Raw genomic sequence first — 25,203 nt, forward strand, 5'->3', positions numbered from 1 at the left:
TGGGTTCAAATCCTCAAGTCAGCATAACATTCACCCTGCTGAAGTGTCCTTGAGCAAGACACTGAATCCCTACCGGCTCTAGGGGCACTGAGCTGATCCTGACCTCCCTGTGGAGGGAGAATTTCCCTATGGGGATCATCAGTATCATTAACTTAAATCAGTTTGATACTACTTACTATGATGTATACAACACATTTGTTTGGTCATATTTCATTTCGGACAGATAATTTCTGTCATTTCTTGGAAAAGGTGACATTAAATAAAGAGGAGCCATTCTCAATTACTTCTCTTTATTAAGAGTGATATTGTACATGTTTCTAGACTCCTCTTGGTGTTTTGAAGTTCATTCCAATAGTTGGCTGAGTGACTTGAAGGTTGGAAAGGCCACCAAAGTCCTAGGAGAGGGGGAAAAAAAGAGGATTTACTTTACTAACATTTACCATGTAGGCAAGGCAGTGGAAGAGAACATGGTGCCTCCTCATCCATGGTTTAGGTACAGATCAAGAGCAGGTGGTTGGTATAATCACATGTATGCATGTAATTTAAATACTTTTATTCTAGCCATTGATAACTGGCCAGGGACTACAGATGAAAATCAGCCATCCTAGGCTAACTCTACAGTAACATAAATTAATGTGTACTGTCAAATGTACCAATAAATAAATATTCTACACTGGTAATTTCTGCCTTCAGTAACTACATTACAGGCAGCCTACGACCAGTCCATAGTCTGAAAGTTGGTTTGAATTAAATCCTTGTATACATAAAAACATGTTATGACTCACAGTTTAACTGTACATGATAATCACATAATCACCTTGAGATGAAATAAACATCCATGCTAAAACACGTTGCAATCTAATACAGAAAATAATTCTGGGGTTTGTGCATAAGAGCACAGTGAAGTAATGTGATGAACTCTTGACATGCCTGATATTCTACTGAACAGGTTATTCAGAGGGAAACCAGGGCAAAACTTTAATTAAGTTGGGGCCAAGTGGGCAACTCAAGTCTGGAACTCGAACAGCTCATTATCTGTCGCTATGGAAACCAAGCGAGTAGGTTCTGCACTCACCAGCATCTTGAGCATCTCCTTGGTGTCTGGGTCCACCTCAATGAGCTCCTGGTCAAGAGCAGAGACCTGGCAGGACGAGATACAAGACAAGGAATTAGCTTTGTGAACATACAAGGAAGCACTTTCCCACCATCTTCATCTCTTCCAGACGTCTGTGTGGTTTCAGCAAACGTTTGACAGCAACGGCAAGGGAGTGGCAGCTTCGTTTCTGTCTTGCTGCGGAAGTAAATGTCGTTTTTGAACTCCATGCATGAATTTCATGTGTTGTACATGTTGGGTTTACAGGTTTTCCCAACCTTTCTATGCAGTCCTTTGAAAGAATGGTTTGAAAGTTTTGCCTTAAAGATAGGATTCAACCGATATGGGTTTTTGAAGGCCGCTATCGATACCAATATATTTAGATTGAAGCTGCCGATAGCTGATATTTTTTTTCTGATATTCGATATCTTTAAATTTGATTATTTTCATGCCAAAAATAGTATTGAGTATTTTGTTTCCCCCAAACCTTTATTCTTGGCAGGAAGAAAAAGCCTGTGAAACAGCATTTATAGCAGGGTGACCCACCCCACCTATTAAATGCTAGGGAAACTCTGGGATACATTAGGCCTTCAAATGAAGAATTCATCTACAGAAAACATTACTGAGAAATGAAATGTGCAAAGAAAATACATTTTCACTGCAGGTTTTACAGACTTTATGTAGCTGTGGTCAGAGAGGAAACTCCATCATATTGGAGGTGGATGACATTCAATACTCAGAGTAATCAGCTTAAGGCAATATTTTGATGACAATGTTTACTTGGTTCAAAGTAACGCGATTTCTCTAACAACCCAATTTACATGGATTCATTTAGTAATCAGTCTACTGGTTCACTGCACTGCACCATGTTTGCTTTGTAAATGCAACATCTGCATTACTGCATCTAGTGACCTTTGACATGCGCAGATTGAAAAAACCACAGGAATCTGACTGAGGTGTTTACATGCCCCAATAAATAGAAAGATTGAGCAGATATCTAAGTGTGTTAACCGGGTTATGCTTACTCTGATTGTGATCTTACTTTAATTAAAATAATCTGATAAATGCGTTTTACACGACAGCTCCAATAGTCAGTGTATTGCCTTAATCGGGTTAAGATCGAATCATCAGCGTGCATGTAAACATACTCACTGACCGGCTGATAACTGATACTTAATACAATTTAATGAAAGATATTTCAGTCTAATCCTACTAAAAAAAATGCAAGAAGCCTTTGAGCTTCCAAACCATAGCAACAGATTTACTGCCTCATCAAACAGAGTCATCGATTAGAGAGGCTGAGCGGGGCGGACAGGAGAAGAAGATCCCACAGACCTCTGGGACGTAGTTGTCCCTCCTCTCCCTCTCCTCCTCCTGCAGCTTGATGGAGATGCCTCTGACTGGGCCCCGCTGGATACGCTTCATCAGGTGGGTCACATACCTGAGGGACACAGACAGGGACGCACAAATCCATTATTAGACTGTAGAGGAAAAGGTCAACCACAGACAAGACAGTCTATGATGCAGCACAAAAGCCAATAACGCTTGGTTACCGTGCGACTGCTCTCAACTTCACGACATGCAGATAATAATAATAATAACTTAGATTTATATAGCGCCTTTCAAGAGACCCAAGGACGCTTTACACAGTGAGGCAGAAAAAACTAATAAAACAAGAACAGAAAATAATTTAAAATAAATGAAATTCAAAACACTTCCAAGACACAAAACGCTTCTTGATCACTCTCAAGCTCTTGACTTGGACAAAGGCCTGAAATACAGTTTTTATGACCATCTTTAAAAAGAAAAATCCACCCTAAACCCTTATTTTTTTTTTTTTTATTAATCTTGTGGATAATTGTGTTAAGGGGCGCAACTTTCGCTTTGTCTCCACTAGAAAACTCTCTCCACCTAACAGGTAAAACCAGGCATGTTCTCTGACTGGAGGTTATCGAAAGGCATTCTGGGATTTGTAGAGCAGCAACTGAAGAAGTAGACAAGGCAGGTTGAGGGAAAAGTGGGTACAAGAAAGAGGTAAATTACAACACTTCATAAAATAACTCCTAGAATGCAATGCACATCTCAGATTGATGATAAAAGCGTTAAGAGTATCCGAGGATGGATTTTCCCTCCAGGGTACAGACGGTGAGCTGGGTCTTCAGAGTGAGACTGAGGGTTCATCAGTGTTGGAGAAGGCAGTCAGATGAAATGTCGGCCCAAACGAAACAGTCCATCTGTGTTGTGGCAGGACAGCCTCAGTCTGCAGTCGGGCATGGAGCTTCCCGAATTCGACACCAGTAAAATCCCAGCTGCTTAGTGGAAAACACCTCCGCCTCTCCTCCTTTCTCACTTGCAACGCTGTCCAATTCCACTGCAGACAAGCATCTAATGACTGTCTTGAAATCCCCGTCTTCATTTTAAAACGCTGAATCAACTCTAAAACCCTGAATCAACTCTACTGTTACTTGTCAAGACTTGAAATTCATTAGAAGACGGTCCCTTCCGTGAAAACCTGTTTGATGACTGAGTGAAACAGTTGAGGATGGATGCGGTCAGTTAAGAACAAAACTTCCTGATTATTCCTAAGCCAGAAATGGGTCAATGTTATTAACTGACAAAAACTGACAAAAATATCGCAGTAGAAGGTCCACAAGCCCTCGCTCTATTAACGTCCATGTCAGTAAAGTCAACAGACAGCCTCGTCATAAACACTCTGGAAACCCACTGACACTGGTGAACCCAACATGCATAATATAGGAAAAAACTGGTTAACAGAATTCATGGAAATTGTGTGAATCAAATATCTTCATCTGATGAAGACCGTGTTTGGTTGAAACGTTACTGTCACTGTTTGCTTAATAAATTCTACTTTTTTTGGAAGTATAAACATACTGAGTGGACATTTTGTTTCTGATTATGTGAATCAAACAATAGACACGTTCTCTCAGACAATGAAGGACCTTAACTATACAGTATAATCAGATGTAATCGGATCACTTGGAATAATAATCGCAAATATCACCAATTTTAATATTAACGGGCTACCTTAGAAAAATTCTCCTAAATCTTGCAATATCAACATAAAACAAGGAAAAGAAACCAGGCCCTCAACAAGCATCATGAGCCGCTCAACAACAATCACTTTAAAGGGCTGACACATTTTGAGAAGGTAAGAACAAAATGACTTAGGAAAAGTGCTAAACTGAAATCAAACAAAACAGCTGAGCTGCATAAAGCTGTCCTGGTTTCACATCTACCAGTGCTGCTGAGCGAGCACAAAACTGACCTCCAGCAGTTTGGTAAAGACACAGTTTGACACTAAAGTCTGGTACGCACAGCAGCAGGAGCGATGAGAAAGTATCTAAAAATCAACCCTTTTATAACCAGTAACACGTTTTATAACCAGAGCACATTAAGTGACTAGATACACAGACACAAGAGGCCCACAACTCTGTTTCTTCTGCAAAGACACCGATTAAATGTAGTTCTTTCACAGACAAGCTCCATCGAAATAGAAACTTTTAGTCGAGATCAGGATCTACAGGAGACGACAACAGTCACATCTCAGAGAGGGAATGTTTTGCTTCCACTTCCACTGAGTAAAACAACATGCATTAACAACACGGGAGTTGGAGTCTTCACTTTGGCATCAACCCAGAGGCCTGAAGGGTGCATCAAAGAGAAAGTAGTCTCATTTTGACAGCTGATATACCGTAGTGCAAACTGTCTGGAAAGTGTGAAGGAAACGCAGCACACATGGATTTACAGGAAAGAGCAAGCGTTCCTTCCTCCAAAATCTGCAACTCAGCTCATTAGTGTGCCGTAACATCCAGATTCCTTATCAATGAAACTGACAGTTGAATTCTGTGCTTCCTGCTGCCAAATACAAAGGACAAACATCCATCATGCAGATTAACTCTTCTGGTGATCCTGGTTAACCTGTTTTATGCAACTGATGGACATCAGGGCATTTTCATCTAACGAGGTGTCAAGGCTGACACAAGTAGGACTGGGCAATATGGTTGAAATCAATATCACGATAATCATAAGGATTTATTTCCACATTGATATACTGTATATCACGATATTGCTCAGTATGCAAACCACATGTTAAATAATCAAATGAATGTTTACCTTATTGAACCGAATGGTAATGTTAGGTGTGATTTCAAATAATATTCCTTAAAATGTTTCATACCTCATTTTGTCAGAGTCTCTAAAATAAAATTTGCTTGTTTTCCTCAATTTAGACGGCAGAATTGTGTCTCACGATATCCCAAGATCACCATATTATGACGATATGATTCCACTGAAAGACGATAAAAGATAATATTGAATTATCGCCCCGGCCAGATGACGTCCGAGCTGGAATTTAAAACTGATGGGAGTTCAAATCAAAGAGGTAATAGGCACCAGGAGCCGGTGCCTCTGCAGATGAAGTTTTTTAGTTGATGTGAAACAGCTGGAAGTCCGTTTACCCTGCGATTTTGTTGCGCAGCGGCTTGCTGGGGATGATGGCGATCTCCTCGCAGACCCTCTTGTTGGTGTGGAAGTCATTCCCCAGACGGGTGTAGTACTTCTCGATGATGACCCGGGCGGCCTTCTTTACTGTCTTGGTCCTGACGCGTCCCTGAGGGGAAATAACACACACACACACACACACAGTCGATTAATCGATTGACAGAAAATGAATCGATAACAGCTTCACAATGCTACAAATTGCTTGCTTTACTCTGTTTCATACCATTATAAAATGAATACGAGTTTTTTTTGGCTGCTTTGTTAGAGTAAGTAAGCAATTTAAAGAATCAGTTTGGGCTCTGGTAACTTGTGATGGGCATTTGTCATTATTTGTGACATTTTATACACTAAATTAATCGATACTGAAAGTAATCGTTAGTTGCAGCCCTACACAGTTCATCCAATTGTCAGTACACACACCCACTTTTGAGTACAACTTCTTTCAGATCACCTGCTGCCCGGTCAACAGGAAATCTTAGAAGAGCTGGAAATCAGTTGAATGCCATATTTCTACTTTTCTTCACCAATACAAACGAGCACGTCATGCATATTAACGTTAGATAATTAGCATACATTCTCTCTTGACAAGCTAACTGCAGAACTGGCCACTTCAGCTACATCAACTGTCAACTGTAACGTTAAGAGTGATTTTTTGAGCGCACTTGATTGCCTTAGATAATGTATATCCAAGAAACGGCTATACATGCAATAACCAAAGTTGTAAACTCGCTGACGAACGACTTGTAGCAGTTTAACCCGTAAACGATGACTAAGTGACATTAGCGTTACATTGGATGTTATTAGGAAGACAGTGAATTCCTCCGTAATGTAAAGTGATCCGACTGAGTGATTTTAAACGCAGAGGATGACACAACAGGTACTAAACTTGTAAAGATTGCTGCAAAGCTTTTCTCGTAACAATACATCTACACAGGTGACAGCTCGAGAGGCTGCGGCGTTTACGGCTGGCTGCTCGGTGGCTAGTCTGTTTACAGAGCTACATGGGAACATTTGGTCTATATTTTCACATATTTGGGTCATCTGAAGTACAGCGAAAACCAGCGTTTCGTAAAGTTTATGTAATTTGTGCTCAGACTGATGCTTGTTGACGCTTGGTGGCCCGACAGACAGTGAAGATTGAACAAGATTGAGAAGGATTGTGAAGTGATGTGTTGCCTCGGATACCCACCATGTTGGCTCGGGCCGGTGGAAGAGAGCACCGGAAGTTGTTACCGGACGTTCATAGCCGACAGTCGGCGCGTCACGGTTACCCCCGTTACCCCGGCAACACCGCCGCCTAGCGCTGGAGGAGTGAACTGCCGCGGGTGAACCTGAACGCAACTCAAGCTACAGGTTATTATAGTCGAACTAGTCCCTAATGTTTTATCGTAAACTCTCCATGTTGATGTCGACTCTTTTTCATCAACAGGGTAAAGAAAAGAGGAAAAATAAATGAGAAAAAAATGTGGCTTGCTTTCCACACTTGAGATGTTGCTGTGCCCGCAGTGAAAAGCAGTTTGAAAATTTTAACCATATAAACAGACTAAAATCTTGTAGATCTGATAAGACGTTTTCATGAATCTGGGTTCCAAGATAAAAGACTGAAATCGTAATACAAGCCTCAGGCAGAAAATGGAAGAAATACACTTGGCTCTTTGATCTTTAACACCAAAACTATTGTGGCTGTATTTGGGTCTCATTGTAAATAGAGTGGAATTACTCTGGCATTCAGGTAATACTATCTGGCTTGATATTCCACGTCTTTCTAAAAATTGGTACTGGAACAGTAAATTGACCTTTCCAGTAGAATCAGAACATCATTTGTATCAACAAAGCTTTCTACAAAATTATTTAACAAAAGACATACCCACAAGGTGGAGAGATCTTTTATTTTACATAAAAAAGGGTGCAAACTGGAGTTTCCCTTTAGGTGTGGAGGGAATAAAAAGTGATTTCTGTAAGGTTCACATGTGACACATTGTACATGAATCCAAAGAGGAAAAAATAGGCATCTCAGATAAAAAGGACCTTTACCTTTCTGCAACTTAAAAATGTGAAACCATAAAAGAAAGAAGAAATGTGGGTCCTTCATTCTCGAAGCCCTTGACTAAGTTAACTCATTCAAATACATTTTTGAAGTGACATTCATATTTCAACACAATAATATTTATTTACAGTTTTAAGATTTCTCTTAATCATAGCTCTGAAAAAATGCCGAGGGGAGGGATAAACTCTTGGAGCTGTACAATTCGGTTTTCCACAGTTTGAAAGGAAAAAAAAACAAAAAAACAAAAATCAAAGAATACATCTTTATATGGAATCCCAACGGAAAGAACAAAGACTACAATTGTGAACTCTGTACAATTTACAATTTTCAAATAATCATCACAATATTGCAGTAATGTCACCCTAAACCTCTCCCTCAAAGAAAATATACAGTAAATCCAAGACAATTCTACAGTACAGCAATAAGGAAAAAGTGCCAGAGAACCCAAAAAGACCGAAGCCATTCATTTCCACTTGTATAACTCTCCGTTGCTTTGATTTACACACCTTTACGACACACAGGGATGTGAATTACACACGACCAAAGTAAATCCAAAGCAGTGAGCACAAAGACGCAAAGTTCGATCCAAGTCGACCGTATAAGAAATGGCGGGAACTGAAATGGAATGTGCTGTAAGAAGACGTGGAAAGTCTTATTTTACAGGAGGACTGGAAGCCCGAGCGCCTTACTGATCCAACAGGTGACTAACATCATAAAATTCACTATAGAGACCAGTGTCATCTCCAGACAAGCCATGCAGATACACATTATGCAGAGTACTCTTATATCAGTCTGGATGAGGCCTAGAGAGGAAAAAGTAAATACATACGAGTAATATATCTACCGTTTCAACCATAAGCGAAGTAGCTAGGCAACCCACGGTTTAAGGTAGAGAAAGAGGTTGCAAAGATGACCAGTCACATGACGCAAATTCAACTCCAAAATTACACACTTGATCAATTAAAATGGAGTTGATCTGTTGAGAAGTCATAACATTTAAGAGACCGATAGAAGCCAACAACAACAAAAAAATTGAGTTGCAATTTCCTGCAACACTTTCAACACTCTTTCCATTTAAGATCTCCAACACTTCCTGGTACTGAATGAAACCGTCTTGTTTCTAGGATTTTTAAAAAAAAATGACAGTGGACACAGTTAAAGTCGCGGAAACGAGGTGGAATGCGGTGGTCGAAAAAACATTCAGCTTCATATATTTCCTGGCACAGGTAAAGGCATGGGCTAGTAGTCTCAGGAATGGCATTGGGGAATTCAGGGGGACATTGAAGGCTATTGTCTGGATATCCATCTCACTGCACAAGAATACTGTGAACCTTCTTAGGGAGCTGGAGTCAAACAGTCCTGCTGCCGTTGACGCTTTGCGGGGAGAATCGCAGGCGGCGGATGGCACCGTTTTCTGCAAAGCCACTCGCCTGACCCTCGTTTATCCCACACTCTCCACTCGCAAGACTTTCAGTTAAGACCAGATGGACACGCACACAAAAAAAAAGCTCTCAGCATGTTCAGGCATCTCTCACATGTTGCAAGAAGCAACGCGTTCTTGCATTCTCTCTCGTTCTCAACACGGCTCTCAAGATCTGGTCTGGCGAACACTGACTAAGTGTAGTTTAGACCGAATAAAGTCTCGACTACATGTTCCTATTACAGAAGTTCAGGTTTGGTGTCTGTCAATGGTACAGATTTGTCTCAACTACCACATTGAAATACGCACAAATATCTCACAGGGACACCCAAGATCTGAACCTTAATTTAACCTCTGAACCCACAGGCAGATCTGACCGCCGCTCCCCTGAGCAAAGTACTGAAAATAAAAACCCTAAAAAGGTTCCTCTGGTCATGCGCACCAGCTAGCACAGGAATCCAGAGGACGAGTTTGACTGAAACACAATCCTCACCTGTCCAACACAGTCAAGAGGCACTAAGGCATCTCAAAGAAAAGAATACCTGTCATTCGAAATAGCCTATTTTCCCCCCACTATTCCCCTCAAATCCTATCTCTGGAATTATAATGAGAATGACAAAAAAAAAATTAAAGCAAAACAGAAAAAGGTCCCATAGATTTTCATATTCAAGTACTCTCAATAACACAATAACTTAGACCCCGGAGTAACTGACATGAGTAACCAGGGGGGTAGGAAAACCAAAAGCTATACAGTGTAAATACACGTAACAAGCAGGTTTACGTACTGGTTAATTGAGCTAGTTTGCAACATCTACAACATTGTATATCTCTATCTAAGATGACTGAGCAGGTCCACAAAAATGCCAAATCTAACACTCCGCTGAGAGTCGATTCATCTAGGACTTGCATCTAGGTGTGTATGTGTGTGTGCATGCGTGCGTGTGTGCGTGTGTGGAGAGGGTGTGTGTGTGTGTGTGTGTGTGTCATGGCACAAACAGGAGTGGGCAGGGGCGTGGGGGTAAAAACAATTTAGTTAAGAGTGTATTCCCTGCACCCTATAGGGAAGGCCTAACACACGAGGCAGCTACAATGAATTAAAGTAATAAGCACGTTAAGTACAGTATTAAGAAGGCAGGGTCTTCTTAGGGAAAGCCGGGGTCAACAAATGTAGTGCAGTCATGGTCTCTAGCTTTTTGTTACCCTCTCTTTCCCCATAAAACCATGGCTATTTGGAATGGAAAACAAAATTGCATTCAAAAATTCACATTAGCAAGATATAAAATTAAAAAAAGAAACAAATAAACACCTATGAGATTCACTCTGGGAAGGCGTTAAGAGGATAGGCAAGGTGACATTATCGAGGATATTGTTTCAAGGCAGTCCTCCATGACACTCATAAGGAAAATAAAATAAAATGAAATAAAAAAAAACATATGGTATGAACATATTCATCCAGGTTCACTTATCCTCCCTTCAGCTGACCCTTGGGCTTCACTCCGGACATCGAGGAGAGGGACCAGGGTTCAACAGTGTCGTCCAAACATCATTGAATGCTTTGCAGCACAGGATCCTCAGACTGGACATGGAGGGGCGGGGGGGCATTTTAACACCGTTACACATTATTACACCCAACTTTCCATTTGGCATTGTTCTCTTGGGACTACATCTTCAGTGTTATACGCGAGTCGCTGTAACTGCTCTATACTAAAATCGGGAAATACACGGTTCACTTCCAAACCTTGGGCTTCATTATACAGGCGACCCCAAGACTTTACTGCAAACCTCGCAACCATTATCCTGCCACCTCCCATCCTACTGGTTATGCGATGTGGTGGTCGGGGTTAAGGCATTGGACAGTAGCGTAAAGAGGCTGTGACTGAATCTCCAAAGCACATCACACTAATGTCTCTTGTCGCTCCAAAGCAACATATCCCCCAGCTTCTACTGGCATAGAACGCAGAGTCCATTATTTACCATTACATGATGATGAAGGTCAAAACCCTTTTAGAAGACCCCGCTCACCCTCAAGTCCACCTAGATTTGGTCTGACTTATTTTTCATATATCTTTTTAAACATTGGTCTTGCTTTTAGACTACTTGATGCGATTTCCTTCCCATGCGCTTGACAGATTCTATAAATGCTCCAAAGTCATTTACTTTTCTGTCCATACATTCAGTGTGTATGTTTAAGAATCAGTAAGAAAATCTGTGGCAAACAAGAGATAAATAGCATAAATAGCATTTTTTTTTTCAGCCAACCTACAAGTGTCAAGTTGCAACTCATCACAAAGCCAACAGGACCAGAACTGCATGAGAGTCAAAAAGACTGTAGTGTGTTTTGACACCGGCATGGTCAAGGGGAGTGCTTTAACCAAGCAGCTTGAACAGAATCCACTGGAAAACACAGAAAACACAGTGCAGGAGGCTTCTCTGGTCTTCTCTTCTCTTAGGCCTGGGTCCTAGTGCCAGGTTTGACCTCTTTGGAGGAGAAAGTGCAGGGGCCTAACGGCAGGTTGATGCTCTCGCGCCTGTGTGTAGATGTAGGCAGTTACACTCTTGGTTCCTCATGTGTTCAGGTTTACATTCAGTCCCACGTCAGGAATGACAAAAGGGCTTTGTGCCAAAATGAGTTAGCAAACTAACAAGGGGCAAACCACAATCCATTGGGACTTGACAGAGGGAAACTGAGAGCATGTTTCTGTGAGTGCAAGAAAGGGCTAAGTAAATCATAGTATGCAACAGGTACGTTTGAAGGTGGCAAGATTCCAGAGGAAAGATTCGTCTCTTCCTTTGCAATTCCACAGAAGAGAAATGGGAACAAAGGAGATGGCAAAAAAAAGAGGACAGAAAAAATACAAATGCCTAGGCAAATGCCTCTTGGAAAACAAAAAAAACAAAATAAAATTCACCATTTTCCTCTGCAAAATTCCAACATGAAGGATCCCAATCTGGCCAAATGGCCTGCTAAACATTCCCACGCATCTTGGAGAAAAAAAACAAAAATTGAAAAATGACTCCCATCAAGACAAACACGTGTCTTGTGTAGATCTCAACAACCATTTTATCTGGTCCCCCCAATGAACAATTCAGTTAAGATCTTTCAGGTGTCTTCCTTTTCCTCTGAATGGGACCTTATTGATTTCTGAAATCACAATCAACTGAGCCGGACACTTGGAGCGTTTCAGGCCGGTGGATGATCATTTGTGTCGCGGCGTGTTCTTCTTCCGTTTTCGCTTGAAGAAGCAGCAGCACCTGCAGACAGAGAAACACTTTAATACAATCTGCAGATGAGAGCCTTCAGATGAAAAAAAAAGAAAAAAAACAAAACACTAGCGGGTTGCTTAAATGAGTGTATTATACATCGCAGGTTCAACTAGAGTCTTCCAAATCTTGACAGAAATTTTTATATGGAGTCCTAATAGAGACGATTGCAGTTGTCAAAGGTGTGATTAGTATAATGTCAGCACCAAGGACAAGATGGATGCATTGCCATCCACCAAGTGTTTGTGTGCTCAATCATCTCCTGCCATTTTTGAGCTGTCACTATGAACAGTAAAATGGCAGAGGGGACTCAACTACAGACTGCTGCAGAGGGCAATATTTTTTATATGCAAATATGGAGCGGTGCACACAAAGAGCACGGGACATGGTGAGCCTGAATGGTCAATAAAAACATACAGAGACAGGAAAACAGCTGTAGACCAAGACATAGGACAGTGACTGGGCAATCTTAGATAAATCTATTAATAGAAAATAATGGTGCACCATGCAACACGACCTTTGACTTGAATCCAATTTGCTGCTAAAGAGGAGTGATGCCATTGCTTAGAAATATCAAGTGGGCCTTCAATGAACAGAATTAAGTCTTAAAGTGAGTTAGTCAAGATCTACTAAGGTACTTGCTCTCTCTCCTGAGGTGACACCTGCTCACTGCATTATTGCTGACATGGCAGCAGGGTTTTATTCGTTACTCATGATACCAACGCTATCAACTTATTGACATGAGGCTGTGGTGAAAAAAATGCTGAAAAGGCCATTTATTTACGCACAGCCTACAGACTGAGACTTATAATACACAGAACTGATCCCAAGTCGACTGAGCGGTTTGGATGGGTCAATACAGTATGTGGCACTATTGTACCAGTGAGAGTCCGTTTACAATTTGGAAGTAACAACTCCACTGGGCCCAGCCTAGGCTGGTCCACTCCCTGTCCCATGAGTCTGATGTGGACTAGCAGAGAGGGACTCACCACAGGTTGAGCATTTTCACGCAGCTACAGAAGAGAGAAGAAAGAGTGTAAAGAGAAAAGATAGATTAATACAGCAAGACCAAGATGATGGGACTGGCCTCATGCCACACATACATGCACACATACACAGCAACAGGACACACAGGTGGACACAGAGAGGGAAGGTCCGACAGGAAGGAGTAGCTGTTCCATAATCTTGTCTCCTTAAACCTATGTTAGCAGACTTCCAAGAGCCTATGTGGGCTGGAAGCTGTCTTTATTATGTGACAAGGATCCATTCAGATTTCATGGAGCTCAACGGCAGCGTAATCAACAAAGACGTCAGCTCAAATAAATCAGCTAGAGCAGGCATAGACCTATATAATGCTTCATTTAAATAGTGCATTATCGCATACCTTTCACTGATGAAAACCAGGTTCAGAGAGTAGGCCTAGCCTCAGCCTGTATGGCTTAAAAGCAGGCATTCGCAAAACTCGAGTAATTTGTGCTTACATTGTTTGGCTGTCACGAGCAAAAACTTCAATCCGTGAATGTAGAAAAAGATAAATAAGATGAACAAAAGACAAATACACATAGTGCTAATTTATTATGGGAACCTCATTTTCCCTCCATATGCAATACATTAATTAGCCGGTGTGATTTGCATTTATTGCTGCATATTATATCAAACATCAACTTGTTTGACAAGGTATCAAAAAGCCTGGCAGCAAACATGCCAATCATCATATCAAACAATTGTGTGAATGGAGGAAACAGGAGACAGGCCTGTCATCTAGACAGGAATAGAAACGGGCACAGATTAAAGTGAACAAATCTCTCGGAGATACAATGGGGAGAGCAGAAGGGAATCATTTTTAACAGCGCTTTGATGGACACTGGCGGGTAAAGATGGAACATCACCGCGCTGTATTCTATTACAATTACCATAACAGACAACTGACTGTTGCTGAAAACATTATTGAAAAATATGATACTTCTATTGTAATGGAAAACCTCTGAAACCTTGAGCCTTGTACACCATCACTACGTGATGAAATGTGACATTTTAAAGCTCAGCTGGTAAGATCTGGTATTAATCTCTGACATTACCTGCTCATTGGAGTGTGTATGCGACACTGGGGTTGAGGATTTTTGCACGATTATTAATAAATTCAAACCAGCAAAATTATTTTTTGAAAACTTTATAAGAGAACACGCGTTTTTGTATATTGTTTGTTTTAAGACTGTCAGGCTACTAGAAAGACAAGTGACATCACCAGTGGCTGCTGGAGTAGCCAATGATGGTGGCTGACTGCTCAGGCACTCCTATGAGAACTTGTATCAGCACCAAAAAACGATGCGTTATTGGGTTTTTATCTGATTGAAAGGTCGGCATAGGGACAGGTAGCGGTCAAGATCAAAAACCACACAGTCAGTAAACAGTAGATAAGAGGGGCAAAAGCAGGATGAGAGCTGGGGGGAGGGGCTGCCACAAATCCACAGCATAGCAAAAAGTAGCGAGAGAGAGAGAGAGAGAGAGAGAGAGAGAGAGAGAGAGAGAGAGAGAGAGAGAGAGAGAGAGAGAGAGAGAGAGAGAGAGAGAGAGAGAGAGAGAGAGATGGGGGGTGGCGGATGCAGGACACATACTTGGCCTCATCGACCACTTCCACCTCTGCCTGAGCTGTAATTGGTGCGTTGGAATGGGCCGCCAGTGGGTCATCTGCATTCAGCTCCCCGTTGGTCGAGCTGACCACCTGTGGCACAGAGAGGCGTTACTTCAGACAGCACCGACACAACCATTAACGTTTATTTAAACCCACAGAAGTGTTTCTTTTTTACATGTTGGCCTGAACCAATCTGGGGAAGAAAAAAAAAAAGATGGTAACAAGTTCTGTGGTAAAAATGGATGTTATTTTGCCACATCAATAACACTATCCAGTCAATATGTAAATACTATAAAAGAATGATTGTTTAGTTTGCTAGACTGGCTAACAAATTCAAATATACTGCAGTTTGCTCCATAGCGCTCTAACTTAAGACAATGCTAACTGGTGGGCTGCTGCAACAGAGCCACGGACATTTGAGTGGCTTCAGAAGCGTTCTCCCTTGCCATAAGTGCTAAAGCAAATCTTAAAGAGTTAATAGCATCAAACCAACGCTCTGCCATACTGACCTAATCAGTGCTGTTACTACTATGCAGGCTGAATTCATAGTCACAGTGCTATGTTCTGGCATACAGGAGCTTGATAGCTGTGTACTTACACCATCTTTATCAGTACGCTGTATTGTGAGCCCTTTGTTTGAGATTGGACATTTTTGCATCTTACTTTGTGTATGACATATATAGAATAAATGCAGGTCAGCTGCACAATGTGATATGTCCTGGTTCCTTTGGAAATCTGTGTGAATTCTGCAAGATTTGTTTAGTTTTCCACAATGTATGTTTTGAAATGATCGATCTCCTCGGCCCAGGCAGGAATTTTGCTTAATTATTCAGATAGTTTTAAAAAAAAAGTCAATTCAACTACCTACAAAGGGAAATTACTAAACTGTGTCATAAATATTTTTGTTAAGCTTTAACATATCTCATACATGTTTATAACTTAAAGCTGCCCTAGGCTATTTTGAAAGTTAGCAGCCCCAAACAGCAGCAAGAAGTGACTGTTTGGACAGAAATCATGTAAAGTGACGTCGGTAAAATGCACACTCCTCACACCTACAATTCTTCTCATTAGTGGATGGTGTGGGTGGAGGTGATGAAGAAAATCTTTTGGCAGTCATCATCTGTGACTCCAGCACTTGCTTGCTGCTGTTTAGAAGCAAGTTTTATATTTTCACTTCAACTTCTGATTTGTCACTTTCCGTGCACAAATAACATTTCCCGCCAGTGACCAAGCCTGACACCAAAATCATAATTCCTGCAAACAGGGTGAATCTAGGGTGTCTCAATTAGGAGGGGTGAAACACTCTTCTCTGTTGCTGCTCCACTTTTGTGATTTAGGCTGATAAGACAGGTGCATTTTCACATAAGATTCTTGCACAGTGCAGCTTTAAGGCTCAAGTCACATTTATTTCTGTTGATTTAAAGGTGCTATAAGTAAGCTGGTGCGATAAGTTTTCACTGCCCCATAGCACAAAATGACCATACTGTATCTGCAGGGGGTTGATAGGGTTGTTCATCAGTACCAGTGGCACAACAATTACTTGGCCAGGTGCTGAGGTCTCTGGCTGTCAAAACTCACTTTCCGGACCTTACTCCGTCTTGGAACAAAAACTTTCCACTGCTCGGAGGACGGTGCTAAGAGCAAGCGACCGGCATTGGAAGACATTTCATTCTCAAGCCAAAAAAGCAAAAGACAAAGCAGCATTATTACAGTACTTTGGATTGTAATATATTGCCTTCTCACTAGATGTTTCGGTTGGATCTCTGCTCTAATTAGTTAGCTTACTCATTGATTGTGTAAATGTGACTATTATTGTGTCAATTACAGCCCACTGTAAGCTGTGCCAGGGACTTGTTGATGTTGTTGCAATTCCTAGGTCGCCTATAGCAGTCGATAAAAGTTATAGATTACTTAATGGCCCTTTAATGTTGATTGGCTAAAATGTACATGCCTAAGGAACCAACATATGAAAGTTCACAAACTTAAGGACAGCAGTAACCCTTGTAAAAATGTAGGCATCCTTCAAATCAGAAAGGCAAAGATGAACAACCAACCAACTTTGGAAAACAAACCAACAAAAACATATGGTCTGCTGGCCAGAACAGCTGTTGTTGGAGGCTCCATTAACCTGCGGGAGGAATGGTATTCTAACAGACAATCAAACTGTGGTAGTTGTCTTTTTTTGTCCTTTTGAAGACCAGTTATGCCATATTATCTAGAGCATAATGACTTCAGAGCATGCACTAAGCCAGCTAAGCCAGGTCACCCTGCCATGCAAGAGGCTTCTTGATCTTCCAAAGAATGTCCAAGGGCCATGAAGAGCAGGACCTGAGATATGATGCCGCAAACAGGCCTGCCATTTGTAAAAATACATCACATGTTCACCATCTGGGGTGGGTGGCACAATATGACATGCGTGTGGTGGTGCAGAAAAATAACATTTCCCAGCGGGGGGGGGGGGGGGGGGGGGGGGGAGGCGGGGGCAAGAAGTATGGCTGTAGATCTGTCTCATATATGAATACGTCTAGAATACAAAACTCACAAATGTACATGTCCTGTTAATATGAAACAATAATCCTGAAATTTAAATTATGTTGTACTATATACAACAAACCATATTTTTGAAATAATAATTGGCATTTTAAACATTGAATGTGCTAAGGACCAAGTATGGCTCACAATGCTGTTGCAGTTCAACAGCATCATGTGACTTGTTTGAGTAAAATGCATTAGTGTCTCTTCTGTTGGAAGCTGGAAAAGCTGTCTCTCAAAATTCATAAAAATATGCAACCCCAGTTAAGAGCAATTTGTCTCTCAAATGCAGATTCAACACTTCCAATGTCAAACTTTGTTTTTAAAAAATTGTTTTTGCTAATATTTGAAGCCACTCATTGTGGGTTACTGTTGTAATGAGTGGGACAGGATGCATATCCAACCATTGTTTAGTCTTTCTTTGAAAGTATGTCAAGTCACACACACCATAAAAGTGAAATCTCTGCCTCAAATATCTGTAAATAAATGTCAACCAACCCAATGCAAATTCCAATTTGATCCACAAATACAGATTCAACACTGTTGAAAATAACTTTGAGTTGACTTTGGAGATTTGCATATGATAGTAAAACATTTGTGCTCAGTATCTCTTATTTACAGGCCACATTGCACATTTGCTGGTTGTGTATTCTGGATTAAGTCCTGTGAGACAGATCTGACTCCATAGAGAAGGGGCAGGGGCTGCCGGTTGATCAGGTGAGTGGTGTGTACCTGCACTGAGCCCCCGTGCCTGTCCGCTGCCAGGTGGGAGGTCAGATAGGAGGAGTTTGCCTGGCGAGTGGGCTGCACCTCCCATGCTCCTCGTCGATCAGAGACTGCTGTCTGCTCAGGAGGTGGGTGTTGGCGTTGGCGGTGGGGGGGGAAGTGGGATTGGGGGGTGCAATGGGAGAGGGAGGGGTGATGGAATAGGTGGGTTAGGTAAGATGGGTGGTTGGGTGTGCGAGGCCAGGTATCGTGCAAAGCAGCATGATAAATGGAAAGAAAAAAAAAACAAAATAAAAGAGTGAATCAAAATCAAAGCAAGGCTCAAGCCAGGGAGCTGGACCAGCAACTAACGAGCCTGAAGCCAAGTTGAGGTATGCTTGCAGATCTCAAACTTTGGCCTCAATCTCACTACAATGAAGCTGGTGCATGCTGCATTTGAGATCTTAAGCTTTAATTATGCCCTCAGAACCAGTTTGGTTGTGACATATGCTAAACAGGCGAATGTAGGACATGATGCATTTTTTCTCATGTTTTTACCTGTTTATAATCACTATCCACTTGCTTACTAAATTGTTTTTCAAACGATAACGAACAGTTGTGACCACAGCAGCAGTGGTTACACAAAATAAATATTGGGTATAACAGATCCAGTTGTGTACTCACACCAAAATCTGATTATAAAGCCCTGGAGAGATAGGTATTGTCAGTGGACGCGTCTTTGGATGCGCGGCAAATTACGCCCCTAGTGGACACTGTACATGGGAGATTTGAAGTGTCAACACAGGAGGACAAATAGAAGATCAGCTGGTCACTGCAGTTCATGGATGCTAGAAAACTCTGTATTTTGGTGGTCTGTTCCCCATGTCGATGCTACGAAATTGAACCGAGTTCTGAGCTGAAGCTTGGAGCCGCGTCAAACTGTTTTAATGCGCCACTTAATGCCTCTAGTTTGCCTGCAGCCACTGAGAACAATAAGTGTGTTTGTTGATGCTAGCATCTGACCCTTTCTATTTGTCCAGGGCTTAAACCTTTATTGCCACAAAAACTTGTATATGATTGTTCTTATTCACACAAACCTTTGTAGCAAAATTGAGAGAAATATTTGCACCGTAGCCCTGAGACTTCCAATTAAGATCACCACAAAAGGCAAAAAACCAAGTGAAACCATTAACAAAGGTTTACCGCAGTCCATTGGTCTTTTCTAATGGTCTGACCTGTTCCATTTCACAGATAAATCAAACACGGTCTCTCCAATACCATCTCTTGGGCTATCAGTTTTTTTAAAAGGTGCTATATGTTGGATTCTAAATAATACCCCACAATAGAGTATGTTATCAGCCATCATTGCAACCTTCCACAGCCTCTGTGAATTGCTTTTTAATCAGCAAAATTCATTATTTGTGGTCTCTGCTACCGTTGAGGTGTCACCAGTCCATCCAACTCGTCCAAAATGAGAATACAGAGAACTTACGTCTTTAAAACCTGTATTTGCCGTTTGCTTGCATTATAATGCATTATGACAACAGTGATTTATTAATGACAAAATCCTAGATGTAATTGCTTTAAGTACCAGATGTTTCACACTCATCAGGCATCTCATCAATAATGATGTTTGTCATACAAGCCCCGAGGCTTTGCATGCTAAATAAGCTGTGCTTGGTGACAGTAGTGGGATTCCAATAATCCAAGAATCCCAAGTCTGTAGAGCTGTAGGGTTAGAGAATCCCTCATTGGCTGGCCCAGTTTGAACATCACTCTGAGACTAAGTAACCCTTTGTGGATGTCTCTGAGAGGAGTGGGATGTCATTTGTGGACCTCTTACATTTACTTTTCTATTCTAACGGTTCCTTAAACTTCACTGAAAAACAGCCTGAGATAACCTTGCGCGCTCCTGAAAGCAATAAAGATGGGTGTACCTGATTTCTTATTGGTGGGTGCTGTGAAGGGCGGTCTCTGTGAGGATGGCTTTCTCTCGTGATAGCAGACGCTCCAGAGTCTATGTGGACAGACCCTACTGGTGTGGGCTATGGAAAAGAAGAACCAATTCATCACTGAGCAGTCAAGCAGCTGGCTAAAAATAGTTGCTTCTGCCTCAAAATGTAACAGTTACTAGTCAAAATGAGTTACTTACTATCTGCCTGCCAACCCAGTCATAAGTGTAATCAAAAGTGTATCCTTTTCGCTCAAACAGTTCAGTGAACAGAGTCCGCAGGTATTCATAGTCAGGCTTTTCAAAGAAGTCCAACCGCCTCACGTAGCGCAGGTAGGTGGCCATCTCCTCTGAAGCGAAGCAAAGCAAAGATTGTGGTTTTAATGTTTTATATGCATGGCTACTCAACAAATGCAAGGTACAAAATTACATGCAAGGATATGTAGAGCGATGGCAAGTCACAAACTATTTTATTTGGAAAAAACTTTATTATCTTAAAATATCAGAACAGAATTGCAGATTGCTGCAATTACATCAAATCAGGTCAAGTCCAATATCCATTTCATCACTTTCAAGCTTTACAGCCCCACCCCTAATTATACCTGGGAAGTTCTCACAAAGGACCTCAATGGGAGTGTTTCGTTTTGTGTCTCCAATCTTCTGGTATCGTTCTTTCAATGTGTCAGCCTTCAGAAAATGCAAAAACAGGAAGCCATATTAATTAATTCTGCTATCTAATGTTGATTAATCACAATTACATGAAAAAAAAGACATTTAGCTTAATATAGGCTGGGAAAATGAAAAATGACAAGTACATGTGTGGGTTGTGCGCTATTGTTTTCATAAATGGTGTAATTGTCATCTAATGTGGGCACTGACCATTTCAATTTGCAGAAGTTTATCTGACAGGGCAATGATGTAATGTTGCTGTATAGGACATAACAAGATAGATATTTTCCTGTTTTACCCAATAGAAAGAGCTGTCTACTAGAACAGGAATACACAGCTGTCCAAGTGAGTACATCTGCATGTAGGGCCATCACCCCAGGTCTGACGTCAAACTCCATGACTTTTCACTTACTGTGAAACACGATTTCCATCATCAAAAAAAATTTAATTGCTTCTTGACATGCTTGTGCCATTTCTCAGCTACAAAAGGTGCTATGGGAATAGTCTGGTTTCCATGTCAGATTTCCCACCACTGTCCATACCAGACACCAGCTGTGATGTGGGCAAATGGGACACATCTATTGCGTCCGTTAAGGGGGATGAGACTTTTCTGTTGCAGCCCAACTTTGTGATTTAGACCGAAAAGACGGTTGTATTTTTACATAAAAATCTTGCCTAGTGCAGCTTTCACTCCAGTGTTCTTAACATAGAGATAAACCTGGCCTTGATGAAACCTACTTGGCCTTGGCAGTACAGTCTATTGGATTACTCTTAAGTGACCCATTTTTTAAATTCCCGGTTATATACACAACTTCAGGTGATTCATATTGAAACAGCCAAAGGATTTCTCTATCGCTTCATGTTTTTCTCTATGGCAGTAGCCTTCTTCTCCAACTTCACAATTCAAAAATGTCATCTAAATTAAGGTTGAGAAAAAGAGGAGAAGAAAGCACTGGTAACTACGTGAAATCTTGGCATGTACATTTTTCCCCTTGGAATACGTGTATTATCACTGAATTTTGACTTCAACACACAACTGGCTTTCAACAAATAGTTCGAAATGGTTGATGAACAAGCTAAAATAATATATGCAGTCATCATTTTGAGTTCCAGGTTGTGGAATGCTGTTAAATCATGTCATCCCTCAGATGCGTTTATCAAAGGATGATTGTTTTTCCAAATAGGTTGAAACTGATTTCGTAACACTTCTATGTACTTGGCATACCTTTAGTCCTTGCCAAGGTAGACTCCCGCGGAGGAAATACATGAACATGTGACCTAAGGCCTCCAGGTCATCTCGACGGCTTTGCTCTATAACAGAAGATTTAACAAAATGTGGTGGAGTGAGCTGTAGAAACCTACATTAACACTAGCATTGCATAAATCGAAACGCTCGACTACTGGCCACTTACAGTATAACAGCCATTCCTTAAAGTAGAGTAAATTAAGTGTTCCACAAATATCTTAGATCTGTACAAAACACACCTCTTCAAAAAGAAAGTGTCTGTTTATTTTCCCCAGTCAAATAATATTATTAATTCAGAGTACAATCCACCTTACAGAACAGGAACATTTTAAGAACACTAAAGAACATAAAAGAACACAAAGTTGTGAAATCAGTCTCACCTTTGCCCAAATGTGTATTGATGGACATATATCGGGCAGTGCCAGTCAAGCTCTTATGCTCCCGGTACGGAATGTGCTTTTTGGTTTCAGGGTCGATGTATTCTTTGGCCAGGCCAAAGTCAATGATGTGGATTATGTGTTCCTTTTTGTTCCCTTGCCGTCCGATAAGAAAGTTTTCAGGTTTTACATCTCTATAGATGAGGTTTTTAGAGTGCACATATTCCATCCGGGAGATCTGGTGAGGAACGATAGGGGAGAGTCAGCAATAAAGAAACATTAACTACTCAACAAAATACAGACAATAGCACAAACTAGGCCACTGAGTCAGGAAATCGGGAATCAAGATGTCACGATGACTCAAAAGGAGCATTTGTGCCACAGAAGTTGATCACTGCCATTTGTCAACCTTTTCAACGGCATCTTAATCCGGTATTTTCTTACTCATTAATTTCAGTATTAATACTCATTAAAGACATAATGGGAAGTTCAAAGACATGACTCATACATCCCAAAAAACACACCACAAGAGATCCCATTATGTCCATATGCATCACTAACATTACGCAGCATGATTTCCACGCTGACCCAGCACTATCACACAACAGGCCTGTGCTGATGTTGAGCTGGAATGTCAAGCCGCTAACTGAGAGGCAAGACGATCCTGCAGGGACTAAGGATTACAAAAGCAGCAAATTGTCAGGACAATGACATGTTTTGTGGATGCTGCTGAGAAATTTTAACTAAGTGTTCATTTGATTTCATGGCTCTGACCCTCCGGGATGTATCGTTGCAACTAACCAAAATAACAGCTCACAAGTCAATTGTCTAATTATTTAAAAAAAAAACAAAGAAAACAAAGACTAGCTCTATTATGTGACTGTGCAAGCAAGTGAATTAATGGTCTCTAATGCTGAGCACAAACTACACGACTGTCAGAAACCTAAGGTACTGCTGACATTAATACCTCTTTCCTGTAGTTTGTTGTCTCACCGACGTAGCGGTGGCACATTAAATGATGTGGCACAGACAGGGGGGTCAAACATTAAAAGACTCGTCACTTGGTTTGATCTTGAGGGATCTTGATACCCCGCTGTCTTGCCAAAACAAATGCAAAACATGACTTTGTTTTTCACCCAATTGTGCAAAAATGGAGCTTGAGAAGGCAGTTCAGCTCGCAGCACTTATTGTGTGTGTGCTCATTTGTGCCGAATTTGGAGAGAGAATGGTTGAGGACATGCGGGCAGCAGGGGTTGTCTGTTCTGCAGAGAGAGTTGGAGGTAAATTATAAAAGGCAAGATGATGTTGTGTTGTTTTGTAGTTTCCACCTCTTCTGCCTGGTTTCCTCACCAGCTCTCAATGGCTATTAAAACTTGTCTTTGCATATCTCACACTACAAGAGCATTACAGATTTTGTGCTGACAAAAGCAAACAGTTATTAGTAGTGTGTTTGTGCATGGCTACAGCATGCATTGCTTTACTTCATTCTTGCTTTTAGTTTACTCTGCAATAGCCTAGACGGATTGCCTGTTTCGAAAGTTGGCAATCAAAATTTAAATACTGAGGGTGCAGAAATCAAAACAAGCGAGCAGAACTCCTTTACCTTACAAAAACACAATAAGCAAGTCGCAAGCTCTGCTGGTGCACACGTGAATAATGTATCCTTATGAATGTTGTTGCAAAGTACTACTGAACTAGAATCAATTGCTACTCTTGTCAGAACTTGCTGGGTCATATAGTGCTGTGAACTCACCAACTGAATTGCTATCATTAAGACAGTCTTCAGAGAGAAGGTCCTGTCACAAAGGTCAAAGAGGTCCTCTAGACTCGGGCCCAGCAGCTCCAGAACCATGGCATTGTATTTCCCACAGGGCCCAAAGTAAAACACCTGGGGCAGGCCTTCCGCTGAAACAAAAGAAAAGAGCAATCAGACACACAAGACACAAAAATCCTTGCCCCATGAACAAAGCTGTACTCGTTCTAGTCTAGTAACCCTAAGACTTAATTGGTTAACTCTTTAGGTGTTTGCAAGTGCATCAAAGGCACAGAAGATCATTGTTGCTAGCTTGGATAGTAAACAGCAAATTATTTGAAGCAGAGCAAATAAATGACCAAAACCAGCAATGGGCTGAATGAGTCTTTCAGTTGCACATAGTGGTAGGGGTCCTGAGAAAGTGGGGGTAGCAAGAAACTGTTTATTATTCCTGCCTCCCTTGACTAATGATATTCCTGAGTTGGATCCAAGGTTAACCATAAGCAGAGGCCTCAAAGTGGACAGATAGGAGGAGGAGCGGTACAAGGTTACCGAGGACAGAGATCAGAGAATGCCGCTAGGTAAACATTAACCCAAAACGAAAACACTACACCGCCTGCAAATGCAGAGTCACTCCCATCGTCCCTCGTAGGCTGTAAACTCATCTTTTCAGTGCCTCACATCACCACCTCCCTACTGAATCATATCCTCTCTCCTCTACTCACTCTAATTGTTCCAAAAACTCCTTCCATCTGTCTCCTTAGCTCTTATTTTATTTCTTTTCACAGCACTTCAGTCTTGTGTGATCATTCTATTGCCACAGGAACATTGGCAGGGCACTGACGCTCTGACCCTTGTACTCCTTGGTATTAGTTGTTTGTAATGCTCATGCTCTGGGAATTCAAGCTCATTATACTGTTGCCCTTATGAGTCAGTCTGGAAAGGTGTGTCAGCTTAATGCCTAAAATTTAGAATGTAAATAGCTAGGATTGTGTG

At 41.3% G+C, this 25,203-nt stretch overlaps 2 protein-coding genes across 3 annotated transcripts in view; both read right to left on the bottom strand.

Annotated features, from left to right (window-relative positions):
* Positions 1-273: 273 nt before the first annotated feature.
* LOC139929534 (small ribosomal subunit protein eS17) lies at positions 274-6,837 on the bottom strand. The gene is made up of 5 exons (XM_071922463.1): positions 6,804-6,837; positions 5,572-5,723; positions 2,429-2,534; positions 1,076-1,141; positions 274-395 (listed from the first exon to the last, which is right to left on the bottom strand). Exons 1-5 carry the CDS (start codon positions 6,804-6,806, stop codon positions 318-320), a joined length of 405 nt encoding a protein of 134 aa, XP_071778564.1. The 5' UTR covers positions 6,807-6,837; the 3' UTR covers positions 274-317.
* Positions 6,838-7,484: 647 nt separating this feature from the next.
* Positions 7,485-25,203, bottom strand: part of csnk1g1 (casein kinase 1, gamma 1) — a 34,983-nt gene continuing 17,264 nt past the window's right edge. The window contains exons 5-13 of one of the 2 annotated variants that reach the window (XM_071922439.2): positions 24,208-24,359; positions 22,458-22,692; positions 22,057-22,142; positions 20,765-20,849; positions 20,364-20,512; positions 20,149-20,256; positions 18,239-18,349; positions 14,958-15,064; positions 7,485-12,333 (exon numbers count right to left, since the gene is read on the bottom strand). In XM_071922439.2, the coding sequence (XP_071778540.1) occupies positions 12,279-12,333; positions 14,958-15,064; positions 18,239-18,349; positions 20,149-20,256; positions 20,364-20,512; positions 20,765-20,849; positions 22,057-22,142; positions 22,458-22,692; positions 24,208-24,359 (1,088 nt within the window). In that variant the 3' untranslated portion in view covers positions 7,485-12,278. The remainder of the gene's footprint in view (positions 12,334-14,957; positions 15,065-18,238; positions 18,350-20,148; positions 20,257-20,363; positions 20,513-20,764; positions 20,850-22,056; positions 22,143-22,457; positions 22,693-24,207; positions 24,360-25,203) is intronic. The other variant, XM_071922441.2, reaches the window with a different exon arrangement.

This window comes from Centroberyx gerrardi, chromosome 1 (genome assembly GCF_048128805.1).
Source record: "Centroberyx gerrardi isolate f3 chromosome 1, fCenGer3.hap1.cur.20231027, whole genome shotgun sequence".
Lineage (NCBI taxonomy): Eukaryota > Metazoa > Chordata > Actinopteri > Beryciformes > Berycidae > Centroberyx > Centroberyx gerrardi.

Coding starts and splice junctions, on each gene's coding strand:
- LOC139929534 (XM_071922463.1), bottom strand. Junction 2,535..5,571: donor CTGCGCAACAAAATCGCAGG/GTAAACGGACTT, acceptor TGTGTCCCTCAG/GTATGTGACCCACCTGATGA. Junction 1,142..2,428: donor GGGACAACTACGTCCCAGAG/GTCTGTGGGATC, acceptor TCGTCCTGCCAG/GTCTCTGCTCTTGACCAGGA.